The following is a 14,162-nucleotide window of genomic DNA, read 5'->3' on the forward strand; positions in this document are numbered from 1 at the left end:
TGTGAGACCAACATTACACATTTATGGGAGTTTATTTGTCATTCTGCTGCACCAATGGGAGCTGTTGCCGAGGCAACGCTTCCTCTCTCTGGAGAGTGCAAGAAAAGGAGAAACCGGAGGAATGACACCCGGCTGTATTTTAGGCTGCAGTGTGTGGGCTGAGAAGCAGAAAGCAGGGAGCTTCCTGTGACAATGGGTGGGAGGTTCACAGGACATATTGGCCTCCGTAAAAAGCCTCTTTCCTGTCAGACAATCTACTTAATAGTCTCTAGAAGAGTGTGTGGTGGGTGAGACCTATGATAAATGGTAGCACATGATCTCTACTTTCAGCCTAAAGAATTAGACATTTTATAATCTCCGTTTTTACTTTGTTGAAGATGTTTGGTGTAGCCGGTAATAGTCCAACAACTGCTTATGTTAAAAACCGTGCTACACTTTGCATTAGGCTCAGCAGTTGAAAAGGGCTAATTCATTCAGACAACTCACAAACTGAATAGTTGTATTTTTTATTGAAAATAAAACTTTGAAGGCTTTTGGCCTGACACAATGAGAACACCAAAGCAGAAGCTAGCAGAGATCAATACACCCAGCTGTGAAGAAACATAAAGAAATAGAGCCCACAGGTGCATGCTGGGGTGACAGAAAGATGAGAGATGCATCAGCTGCAGCAGTGGCAAAGTGATCAGGAGCACAAAGTGAGCAAGTGGATTTGACAGCTGAAATAAACTGCTCAATTGATGGAGGGCAACTCAGGTGATACATCAGCTGATGCTGAGTGAAACATCACTTGAGTGTTGTAAGGTTCATACCACAGAGCTGTCACCAGGAGTCAGTATTCCAATATTAAAAGTTTCCTCAAAAACACTCTGCTGTATAACAGTAAATGAACATATGCAAGTACATATGCAACAAGTACACTAAATGTATTAGTAGTCAGTGAATAGTTTCAGTATTTTACATAGTTGAAGTGAATATAAGAAAAGCGATCATGTCTTGCAAACTCTTGTAGCATTTGTACTACATATAAGTACTACATGTAAAGTGAAAGACAAATGCATAGTTAAAATGAGTACTGTAGGCATGTAGTGATAGTTGTAAACACACATATCCCCTCAACAAAGACATTACATTCTGTATGAGCACAAACTGTCTGTGGAAATGTGGAGGCATCTTGATCAAACTCCACTTGTAATCCTTTGACTTGCTTCTTGGTGTCTTTTATTCCTGTAATGTGGAGTGTGTCTCTCTGTACTCTTGTTTCCCCAAGTGTTTGTCAGAGCTTTTAAACAGATTTAAGCAGTGTTTATTGTTCTGCTGTACCGCCCTGTTATCGCTGCATTCCCCCCATTCTTCTTCCCTCAGCACCCACTGGCCAGATGGTGTCACTCCAGGAGCTAATTCAGCCCTTGCACGTGTGCTACACAAACACTCACAATCACACAAACACACACTTTGCAATGAACACAATTTACTTGGCTGCTCACATACACATTTACACATCCTCTGACTGCAGTATACACTTTGCTATACTTAAAATAACTATGTGCATACACAGTCACATATTAAAACACATATGCAGCAACATATTGCAGCATACACACCTAGAAATACTTAAGATAGAGATTTATTCCATTTACTCATCAGTTCACATGTGCATATGCAAGTGGCATGTGTATATTTACAGTGCATTCTAACACCCAGAAATGAGCAGCTGGATATACAGCCATACAAACACTTAAAGGGTCATAAACCCAGCAGTTTTATTCCATGTGTGCACACTCCACTAGCTTAAAAAATACAATCAAATGGATGTAGAGAGCAATAGAGGAGGAGGGAGGGAATGAGAGAAAGGAGACAGAGCGAGGATAGAGACCACCTGCACACACATACTACAGCAGTGATGCCAGGTCAGGAGAACATCTCCAGGCCAAGAGCCACTGGAAAACCACCCAACAGGCTCCAAAACTATCAGAAGTATCTAAAGTCTGGAGATCCCTCTTGTTCTTGCTCACCTCCACACTTTCTTTTTCCAATTGTGAGTGCAGCTGATCTCAGTTAATATCTAACAAAATACTGCCTGAATATTACAATGGCCTCATTCAACTGCCACAGGTTAAGCAAGACTGTTCTCCTGTAATATTTGAGCTCATGGTTGAACTGTGCAATTAGCTAGATATCACCCATAGATACATTTTATTATCAGGTAACCTCTAGTGGCCATAGTAAATAGGTAAGTGAATAAGTTTTCATTTGTAGCAACCCTGATGTCACTACAGATATGACTAAGTGATTTTAAAAAGTTACCTGTATTACCCAAGAGACTCATTTTTTAGTGTCTTGTGGCATCTGATTTCTGTCTACCTGGAGTTTTACATCAGAATATTAATAGCTTGTGTAAACCTAGCGGAAGTTTTGAAAGCTGTGATGTATGATCATGGTGAAATCGGGATTACTGTCTCAAATACAAATTAATTGTGATGTTGTACCTAAAGTATTGTCATTTAAACAGGTAACTGTTTCATATTTATCCCCTACTGAGCATTAACGTGGCCTGTATAATCCAGACATTAGACTTAATACTCCAATAGTCAGTCATTGTCTTCTTCCATATCCTCTTCTTTCAAATCTGACAATGAAAATTGCACAGATAGTGGGTATGGAGGAGGGATTGGTTGAGAGGTATAAAACTGTGGGGAAGAGATGCTATGCTTACTCAGCCTGACTCATGCCATGCACATGACAGGAAGCTAGATTTCATGGTTGACATACATTTTTTATAAAGTGTCTTGTAATTGTACAGCATTCCTTGTGTGCTAAAATTAGATAGCTAACTTTGAGGCTTTGAATATTTGTGTTTACATGAGATTCATCCAATCGAGATTATTATCATAGATAATATTCTTTTATATCTTAAATTGCAGGTTGGTTGTCTTTTATTGACAGCAATGGTCGGAGTAAATATGAGAATCACTATCATGACAAACCAAAGACTACAGAAAACATCATGCTGTAGGCTTTGAACTAGCGTCATAGCTTTCATGTTGATCCTTTTACCCACAAATCATTCTGACAGTGATTCCCACATGATTCAAATTCTGCATTATGTGTGCACTTGCTGCAAAACATAGAAAGCAAGCACGGCAGTTAAGAGAACAACGGTGTGTGAAGCAGAAAGAGAGTGACAAAGTGAGGGAGGTGGCCTGCTCACAGGTTGGCTCCTATTAGCTGGCGAGTGTAGCTGCAAGCTGACCTTCCAGGGATTAACACCTAACATCTCCTGTTCTTTCCCCTGCCCTCCCCAAACACATTGCATAAAGCAACACGGCCAAAAAACTAGCTTACACTCACAAAGGATTAGGCCTTTAACCGTGAAGTCAAATGAACAGGAAAAATACACCACATCGATTAACAAAAGGTGAAAAGGATGTGGTTCATTTAATCCGTGTGCTAACCAATTATGCAACATTGATCACTGTAGAAATGTGCGCTTTCTCTTGTTCACAGCCTGATAAACTCTTTGGCACACAATGTGCTCTCTCTTCTTTCTTCGAGGCAATAACCCTGTTTGAGAGAAACAGGAAGGCTGGGTAAATGAGTGAATGCTCTAAGTTAATCAAAGGTGTGTGTTTGATGCAGCTGACAGCAGCATTAGATGGAAGGTGTATGCTCTGCTATCTCTGTGGAGCTTCACATGTGCGGTACTATAAAAACTGGCGAGCACTGGATGATTAAATCAATCCAGTCTAAATCATGACAAGTCAGAGTGATTTATCTGACATGCCAAGAGCCGCAGTAATGCGTACAGAATCAGTCCAACAACTGAGCAATAAATCTCCACAACCACACCTCAGCTAGCTTAAAAGGAGATAAACACAGCTGAAGTGGTCCCACAAATGACTCTGTCACTTTCATGTCATATGGAAAGATGAAAGAGGGGAATTTACTGTTTGAGTATTTACCTCCTCGAAAACCTGAATAGAGAATAGCACTCATCTCATTACTAATAAATATTACTCAAAAATACAGTTACGCTCAGATGGTGCTTACTGGAAATTGATTTTTGGCAATAACCGTTATGACTCCAACGTCCAGAAATTTAAATGTCATCAATAAGAACATACTCCACTGTAGTAGCCAAGAAAGACGATACCAAAAAGTAATTCAAACTTCATTAAATGTACTATATCAATTCATTAAAGCCCTTATATTCCCTACATTTACACCATGTGATGCTTTCAGGGGTCCAGTAAAACTGTATCACTACTTCCTTTAACGTGGTGTAATTGTATTGATGTGATGTACAGTGTTACAGCAGCACATTAATGAATGATGATCATCCATAATAAGTGTGTTAAGTGTTGATTTAATGGTAGAAATTTGGGATTGTTAAGAAATAAAGATTATTGTTTTTGCTTTTGAGTTCTACCCATTGGCAGAGCAATGAGGTCAGTACTAAAGATGACTTTTCCCTCAAGAAATCAAAGGGCCTACTTTATGTGATTTTTAAAGGTTCTTTTTCTTGCAAACAAAAGTTATGTTTATATTCCATGTCTCTCACCAAAAAGTGTGGTGTGTATTCTAGAGGTCTAGTCAAACTGCTGCATGCATTTCCTTATTCCTCCCAAAATATTTGCTTACAAATAAAATGGGAACCCCATGATAAAAACGTTGTTCCACAGTGTTCCTTCAATCAACACTGTAAGACACCTCTGCATTGTTGCTCAGAAATTAGAGCAGATTTAGAGCAGAAGGAGAGATTTCACACTTAAAATGCCATTAAACACCCCCTAGTTTCCTTGCTTCCATTTAGGAATAAGCATTTCCAGGAATTAAATCAGGAACTAAAATTCCCCTTTAAAAGTGTCTGTGTGTACATTTCTACCACATTGCCTAGTCTTCACAAAATAAAGTTCAGCTGACTGGCAGCTATAAGGTTTTTATTTGATTTATTTATTTGACAGTTTTGCTTCAGCACCAGTGCTGAGCAGTAGCTAGTTCTACAGTGGCAAATTTTCAAGGGGGCCCTGTAATCTCTTTGTAGCATTGCTTAATGTCAAGGGAGGTGTACCCTGCAGAGCTCTTTGTGTCTCCTAAATAATTACTGGCCTTAGAAAGAAGAGAGTGCAGCAGAGAAAGCGTGATGATGTGCATTAGACACCGCCATCTCTCTTTATCTCCCTCTCTCTTTTTCTGCCGTCCAGGCTCCATTCGTGAAACTCCTTTGCCTTCTGGTTTATGCATGCCTCATGAAGACCCTCCTTACCCTTTGCAAGGAACTTCAGGGTTGCTGACATTCGTCTGTGCAGAATGCATAAACCCTCCTTTGGGAGCTGAATGTGCTGCCACGGTAGATCTCAAGGCCCCAGTGTACCTATCTGAACCCGTGCACTTTATTGTTGGAAACAAGTGTTGGATCTTATGCAGTAATAGTTACACACATATGTGCACTCATACACACACACATGCTCGGGTCCCCATGCAGCCTGGAACAGCAACAAAGCTCTCCTGTACTGTTGCCAGGGTAACATGGTTGGGTCAAACCAGTTGAGCGGTCTCTCCTGTTCTAGGCTGAACCCCCACACCACCACCCTCCAGACTATCTCTTTCTGTTTCTCTGTTCCTCCTCCTCATCCTCTCCTCTTTCCATCCTCATTGTCATCACCCCCAGCCCCTGGCTCATCGAAAGCCATTTCTTCTCCGCTTTTTGGTCATTGTCACATTTCTGCCTCAGGCTGAACAGGGTCAAATGAGGGAGATTCATCCCTCTGAGGACTTTGTCTAATTAAAATCTCTACAAAGGAATTGTAGTCCTCTTAACAGTGGACCAAAGATAAAAGAGACACCTGGTAAATTGTAAAGAATGACTGAAAGTTATGTTTTTTGACCATGCATCATGCTTTTCCCATTATGGCCTAATCCTTAACTACTTTAGATGTAGACAAAATACACAAATGCCTTTTTAACCAGCAGTAAAGCACATACAGCACTTTGCAATTATTTGTATCAGTATTTTTTCATTTGTAAATGGGTTTTTAATAATACATAGTGTGGTAAGGCTGCTCCATTATGTGTAGAAATAATTTAGCTGTATAAAAGAAAAACCCCACTTCAGGCCTTTGGCATATGGAAATTATATTACAACTAAGCCGCTGCTGGCAGACACACAGTGATGGATTACCCTTCTTCTCCTGGAGCTATTATAGATCTATTGTCGGAGTCGTGGACTGTGAATAAATGGAAATGACACAGATAGACAATTAAAATCTGTTCATTACTGATAGAACACAGCAGTCTGGAGACAGCAATGAGCACAGGTGCAAATGTTCTAAACAAAGTCTAATTGCCGGAGCTCAGATATGACAATAAAGAGCTGCTTTGCACATACATACAAAACTGAACTAAGAAGAGTGACACACATTTTCAAACCCAGGCCCACGCTGTTTTCTCTACCTTTTGTATTCCGTGTTGAACTGGTATGAACTGTACAACCAACCAGTCTTTTGTCTTGAGAATTACATGAAGTCAAAGAAGGACAGCACGGGTGACTTCAAATGTTATTTTCTAAATTTAAAAAAGATTAGTTAAATATTCTGAAATGAGGCTGAAATAATTTCTTCTACTTAAGAAACAGTTTTTTTTTTCACCAAAGCCTGAGAGAGGAGTAGAAGGTGTTTAACAAAGCCCAACACCTCAGTTAGCCCATATCAAAGCTTTTTAGAGGTAATGCCATGTAAGTGCCTTAGCCCACATACCCATTCAAATTTCAAGTTCCAACAGTGTAACACTGTATCTTGAAAGAAATATCATGCTGATGTTGAATGGAGCTTGAGTGAGTAGTGTGAGGCACAGAGGGACAGGTGCTAAGAATCAGGAGCTCTTGGTTATTTGAGGACTTTGCATCAAGGTCTCAAAGAAATGCTAAGATAGGTCTCAAGAGTGACAGCTCCTCTACATGCTACCCTGGAGGCTCCACTACAACTTGCCACTGTACATTCTGTCCTTTGAAGAGCTGATTTTTTATACTTTTGCCCCCAGTCGTCTTTGAGGACATGTCTTAACTGTTGTGCTTTATTATACAGTGTTACAGATTTTGGGAAAACAGGAAGAGAGAATGAAAGAGCTTGGTGAGATGAATAAAAGGTCACATGATTCAAATGGATTTGAGCTTCTTGTACTTAATTGACTGGACTGTTACACTTGGCCAGATACTGAGATGACCCAGAGATGCCACATTTTGTAAGCAAAATTGGTTTTAAGCCGATTTGGGAATCAGCATATTACAGTTATTACATGTCTTGGTCAGCTAAACCACAAAAACAGCACAAAACTGCCCCTTTAGAGGATTTCTCCCCTGATCCCTTAAGAGTCTGGCATTGCCATGTGAAGTGTGAAAGACTGACAGCATACTGGTGATTGGTGAGGTTTGGCACCAAAATTAACTGTGATTGTTGGGTGAATAGATCTGTCTTGTGTGCATACTTAGACCTTAGCTTCAGTTGCTAATATTTAGACAATAACTGATCATGTACAGACAAAAATGAACCCAGTGGCTGTTCTTGTAGCTCACTAAATTGTCAAGTAAATGTATGACAATGGCAGATGATGTTTGTTTTTGTTTTCACAAGTTTTTGATCTACCGATCATACACAGAAAACTAATTCAAATTTGCGTTATTATAAGTGTTGTTTTTACCCTAGATAATGCTCATCTTGTATGATTACTGTATCAGTGACATAAGCTTGCACAGTATCTTCCAAACACATAAAGCTGATGCCAGTCCCCTTTTCAGATACAGTTAAAGGTGAGCGTATCAGACTGTCCAATTAATCTTTGTTGTCTATGTGTGTCCGAGTGTTTTCTACCTGGAATGAATGAGGCAGATGATAACCACAAGGATACCCTCCTGAAAGCTAATAAGATAAAATTTCATGTTGCTTAATTGATCCCACCACTCACAACAGGTTTGTTCTAAATGGCATGTTTCTATTAATAAGTAAAGAGATGGGAAATTGCAAATTGCAATCCATGCGTCTGACTTGATGATTATTGATTACTTACTGGAGCTTCAGTGTTGCTTATAAGGAGGAAAACACCTGGTTGTGTCCTCAGCATCCTCTGTTGTCAGACTGTAGATGCTTTGTCTTTGTAACAGCTCTTTAAAGATGGCTCTCCAGGTAATGAATTGCATGACAAGTGGCCTGTTCATACCGTCTGGTACAACATGAGAAATGAATGTGTTTCCTCATGAGGTGAGAAGAGTTGCTTTGAGCTGCTGTGTGATCTCAGTGTCCTGACATTAAATCCTCCTGTCAAACTGGTGTCAAACTGTCATCCGGGCTAGCTGAGCAGTCTTTTGTCATGGTGTAAATATGTATCACAGAGGAACAATACTGGTTTCTCTGAACTAAGGGTAGATTGGTACATCCATTGCTGTAACTATGGACAACATTGTCACTAATCTGAAGTCAACGCAACAATCATAAATTCTCTTAAAAACTGTTATGCAAAGCATTGCAGGTCTTCAAATCAATTAGATGTCTTAATGTTTTATTCCTTAAAACGAGGCCACAAACAGTGTAGTAGACCTACAGTGTAATCTGACTGAGTCTGTTTTCTTAAGTGTAGTGTGGCATAGCATGGACATAACTGTTTAAATTGCACAGTGAAAAAAATCAATCTTCCTACAGTCAGTAAGTGTCAAACCCAGTCTTAAAAAGTGTCAGGGTAATTGTTTTCTTCTAAAGTAGTGAGAAGAAAATCTCATAAACAGAAACACTTCATGTGTTTCCAAACACCTTCTCTTGGGAGGCTGGGAATTGTACCAGCAAGTAAGAAGAAAAAAAAAAACAAAACAGTTCAGCTACAAACGTGTTCAGCGTAGCACAAAATAATTTATGCCAAGACTCCTGGACTAGAACATCATAATGAAGGTGTTTGTGTGGGAGTTTTTAGGATCATTGCCCTCTCCAATTTTAGTTGAATTTTCCTTGGACTTAAATTGCTTTTTGTTATGGAAACCTTTTTTAATGGCCAGTTTTTTTGCAGTGCCTGACACATGCACACCTTTTGTCACGGAAGGTGTCATTCATTAGCAATTACTGGGCTAATGCACTAGCCATCTGCTAACCTCCCACCCTTGGAGCCAATAATTTGATTATTCATTTGGAGTGCTGAGCTAATTGTGGCCAGGCCGAGTGCTGCTGGCTGTGAACAGATGTTGAAACGTGAACTAGCAGCCCTCAGCCTTGAACTCCATGCAGCGTCAAGCAGCGTGTGTCATCCTGGGCTGCTCAGATGTGCAGTGATATCCACCAACAGGCTTTACCAGGTAGCAGCACCAGCTCCATTCCAAGCCTGGTGAGATCCTGGAAACAAGAGGCAACAGACACACAGGAGCAGGAACAGTTCAATCATTTGACACAGAAGCAGACAGACAGCACTGTTTTCCACAGCCTGACAGATGTGTGTGTGCTTCTTCACCATATTATGTTGGCCTTAACTTTGCCCACACTACTAGTGCATCTAGAGCTCAGTTTGACCTCAGCTCTATGACTAATGCCATGTTCATCTGTGTGAAGATGGATACAAGGTAGAAATGGGAAAGATTCTCATGTTTATTACTGTCAAGCTTTCTGTCAATGGAGAACTCAAGACGGTGGCTGCCAGTCCTATTGTATGAAACATTTACTAGAAAAATAGCAAGAGAACCACACTGTGAAACCTAATATATCAAAAGTCACAAACCTGGTACCCCAGTCTGACTGACATCCAGACATGCTATAATTTTCCTGCTAAGGAAAATTGGCAGTAATGTAGTGGCATTCTGGGAACTCTGACACTCAGACCGTATGTGACATGTCATTGGTTGTGCACTGAAATTGATTGAAGTTGGAGCATAGTAACTAACTACATTCAGTATCTTCACTCTCTGCATAGAAAAACAATGACTGAACTGCATTTTCTAAGTCAAAATTGGTAATTTAAAGCTGAAAGGAAGCAAATGCCAGTCACAAGCAATAGTACCCCATAAGCAACTGGTTGCCTTTTTTGTCTTTCTGTGCAGTGCTGGTCATGGGGTGAGTTGGAGGAGGAGGCAAAGGAAACCATTGAGTAAGATACCAGGAAGGTGCAAATGGTGTTTGAATTCCAATAAACAAACACCAATTCTGTGTAGGCCGTAACCGAAGCATGAAAGGAATGATTAGTTAAAGGGGGAAATTTCTTGGTCATAGTGTAAGTGTAGAGCGACTGTATTTTCTCCAGTGTGTGTTAAAGCAGCACTTCATATCATAAGCTCATTATATCTGAGCCATAAAGTGATTATGGGCTCCAGTAAGGCATTGTTCTGCTGTTGACAGGATTAAAGATGACTTTAGAGAGAGAGAGTGAGCGTCGCTGCTCTTTGCTCGAGTGTTTGCTTGCTTTGTGTAAGCCAGCAGTGAAAGGGGCTGCGTGCTTGACTGTTTGCCAGCTGTGGCACACCCTCACTCCATTCTTTTACACATTCATCTCCTGCCAGTCTGTCTATCCATTTAGATCTGTCTGCTTTGCTATTGTTTGATAGCATTGAGTGTCGTTTTTCATAGACTTGTCATCACCTGGTGTACAATTGTTTCAAGGTTTTTAAGGAAATCCTTGAGACATTCAAAGCAGTAAATCTCTCTTGTCAGTGTGGCATTGATTGGTGGCTCTGTCACAGCAGTCCAAGTGAAAAGTAGAGAAGTAATACAGGCTTTTTCAAAAAGTAACAGCTGCATGCAACAGGTTATACAGCATCTACCAACACAGACTTGGATTTTTGTCTCTTTTATCAGTGACTTTTATTAACAAGACACATATCATCAAAGACTATAGTAACAGTGTTATTTATGTATTTTTGTATTTATGTTTATATCAACCACTCCACTGTATGTATTGTCTGGGTATATCTTTTTATCCACACACACTGTACAATTTGTCAGCATCTAGATTTCTAATAAGCTCTCTACTTCTTCCTGCAGAAGAAGACTGGAGTTGTGAAGATACAGGAGAAGAAGGAGCGGTGGAAGGAGAAAAAGGTGGCAAAGCGGCAGAAGAAGGAGGACGAGGAGGTGGAAGAAGAAGAGGAGAATGTCCAGCCTGTGGTTGATCCCCTAGAGAACGGCTTCCTCCATCACGCCCAGCGAGAGCAGGAGAGGATGAATGAGAGGCTGCTGAAGAAGACTTACTCCAAGAAGAACAAAATGGTTAGTGCCTTGTTTGGTGCCTATTTAAAGAAAATTAACAGTCAGGAAGTCTTGTTGGACAGTAGTTCAAGAAAGTTTACATGTACAGTATGTTGCATGAAGCATCGGTTTGTGTTTTTGACAAATAAAGAAGATACTGGCCTTGCTGGCTTTGGGCATTAAGGCAGAGGAGCCAATCAGCTGCTTAGGAAGCATCTAAATACGCATTCCTTGTTGAGCTTGGTCAGAGTTATTAATTAATTACAGCTCTTCTTTAACTAAGAAGCAGGATAGTCGTTTTTCCAAATATATACTTTCCATCCATCTGACATCTGCTTCACAGTCACTGTAAAGCAGAGAAAAGATCTATGGGTAATTTTCAGAAAAAGATGAACGGCATGAACAGTGTCTTACACCACTGGACTTTGTACCACAGTGCCGAAGTTGTCAAGAGATAACTTCGCCTCACATGAGACACTTGAGTCCCTTCTATCTGTTCACCATCAAACCTCATCACAGTGTTCAGAGTTGGAGAAGACAATTTTCTTCAAATCCATCTGCAAAGGGAGAGTTTTAGCCCATTCTAAAATTGACTCCAAATTGCTCCCAATATTTTGAAAATTATGGGGTTTTTTTTGTTTTTTTTTTTTTACATTTAGTTGGCTGTCTTTGTTTTTGAAATAGAAGCTTTTGACACAACTCCCATTGTCCTTTATGGAAGTACAGGTCATTGCCACAAAACCACAGTGGGATAGTATAGAATCTATATTTGTCAGCAGGGCCTTTTGTAGTTAGCGATGATGTTTCTCATGATGTTGGTGGTAACTCTGGACAGTAGCCTCCTGTCTCTTTCTCCTGTTGTAATGTAGTCACTTTTTAATGGTTTCTGCTTATGCATTTCAGTAGTTGCTAATAGTTATGGCACTTACCTTTTGCATTATGGTTCTGGATTTGTAGTGATGTTTAACATTCACCTGTGTTGTTTTTTTATTTATTCTCAGCAAGAAGCTTTTCCTTACTAGGTGTTTAAAGTGAAAACTCCAGTGTTTTCCATGATTCTGCTGACTGACACTATACACTACCAGCCAACTGTAAAACATTTGAATGGAGTTCAGCAAAACTATTAGTTTATTAGCAGCGATACAACAGACCAGTTAGTCAGCATTAACTGCAGCCTTCACAGAATGAATAATACCTACCTGTATTGTAGGTGCACTATGGGCATTTTGTACTGTTTAGGATTGTGGTGTTTTGTGCACTGGAATATACACTCTGTCATGGGCAAGAATTTGGACCTCAGTGAAGGGAGACATATGTGACCTGTGTACGCTGATGAGACCTGGTGCTACCCCAAGAGTGTTTGTGTTTCATAAACAGATTGTTGGTATGCAGCCTTCAGGTGGGTTTACCCTGCCATCCTATCCTTGTTTTCCTTCATGACTGCAGAAGTGGTTTTCTGTTTGTTTATGCAGATAGAGGACTGCCAATATCCCCGGCTTCAAGCACACTGCTGAGCCCACAGACTCTGAGTCTGTCCCAGTGAGATAGCCCATCTATGTGTTAACAGTTTGTTTAAATGGGCGGATGTTTTTATGCTCCTGTCCGAGGCCAAGATCCACCATAGTGCTGTTGAGGATAAGAGGGGAAATGTAGTCAGGAAGCCAAACTAAATAATGAGGCTATGTAGCCCGGAGGCCTCCTCCACAGACAAAAATATCTCTCTTAGATAAGATTTCCTCAGGAAGTTAACATGGCTGAAAATGAGTTTGGCTGTGATATTTAGTTTGCTAAGAGACGGTTAGAAATTATGTATTTAGCTGATGCTGTTATCCACAGTGTAAGTGCAATAGGCTGAAATTACAGATCTACATTCCTGTCCAGATAATCCAAATCCATGATATCAGCAAACTGCTGCTGTCATGTGAAAACCTCATAACTTCAGCTGAATTTCATATTTTACAGTAACTTTGATAATTTACTGCACATGCTCCTTAAGAGATTAGGATGATAGAGAGATTATGAAAGCAGCTCAAAACCAGCTAGAAAAGTAAGACTTCTACTAGGTTTGTGAATATGTAATACAAAAGTGGAGAATCAGAGGATCTTGATCCCATGTCTTAGATAAGCTGTATTCTTTCCTTTCCAAGTGATATTACTTCATATTGAATAAGTGGTTTCATCTTACATCTGTTTGTCATGTTTCTATGTGCCCTCAGTGCAATTTGAAATAATGTGTGGGAGGTACATCTACAAATGCACTTGCCTTCAGATTATAGTATTGAGTATATTTGAGGAGTGAAAACAAAATGCCTGTTTTGTACTAAATGCTCATATAGTTACGGAGGTGCACATAGTCACAAATCTAGCTACAGTTTGTTACATGTTGCATCAGTCATGAGATCAACACAACACAAAAAAGGTGTATGCTTTACAAAACTGCAGATATGTGGTCTTTATGTGACAGCAGCTACATGTATATTGTCTCAGACAGAGGCACTTTGCGTCAGTGAACCATTGTAATGAATATCTCATCAGCACCTTGCAGCATCTTTGAGGAACATATTAGAGTGGTTAAGACACACTGACCCCATGCATTGTTGAAGCCCCTAAAAAACACCTCTGTCTTATGATCCATAGATAACTGGAGACATCTCCCTTCCCTGCCTGGCAGATCAATATATTAGTGTTGGCTTCCTATGCCCTGGTGATTCATTGTGGCTCTTACTTAACTTCCGTTCCTTTTTTCTTTTATCAGCTGCTTGCTTTAATCTTGGTGTTTGGCTGAAACTTTGTTTTATTCTCTTTCTGTCTGAGATCAAGCAGCTAAAAGATCTTTCAACCTGCCCTGGCTTTAGTCTGTATCCAAAGAACTAAAGAATGCCTTTAATATACAACTACAACTCCCAATTCCCAGCTACATAATTATTGTTGTGAGAACTAACAATTATGCTGTGAAAC

General features: G+C 40.0%; 1 protein-coding gene across 7 annotated transcripts in view; it reads left to right on the forward strand.

Moving 5' to 3' along the window:
- fbrsl1 (fibrosin-like 1) overlaps window positions 1-14,162 on the forward strand; it is a 265,820-nt gene that overhangs the window by 65,129 nt on the left and 186,529 nt on the right. For all 7 annotated transcript variants that reach the window (XM_018668828.2, XM_018668829.2, XM_051075365.1 and 4 more), the window contains exon 2: window positions 11,001-11,225. In XM_018668828.2, coding sequence (XP_018524344.1) covers window positions 11,001-11,225 — 225 coding nt within the window. The remainder of the gene's footprint in view (window positions 1-11,000; window positions 11,226-14,162) is intronic.

The sequence above is a fragment of the Lates calcarifer genome, linkage group LG13, assembly GCF_001640805.2.
Source record: "Lates calcarifer isolate ASB-BC8 linkage group LG13, TLL_Latcal_v3, whole genome shotgun sequence".
Classification (NCBI taxonomy): domain Eukaryota; kingdom Metazoa; phylum Chordata; class Actinopteri; family Centropomidae; genus Lates; species Lates calcarifer.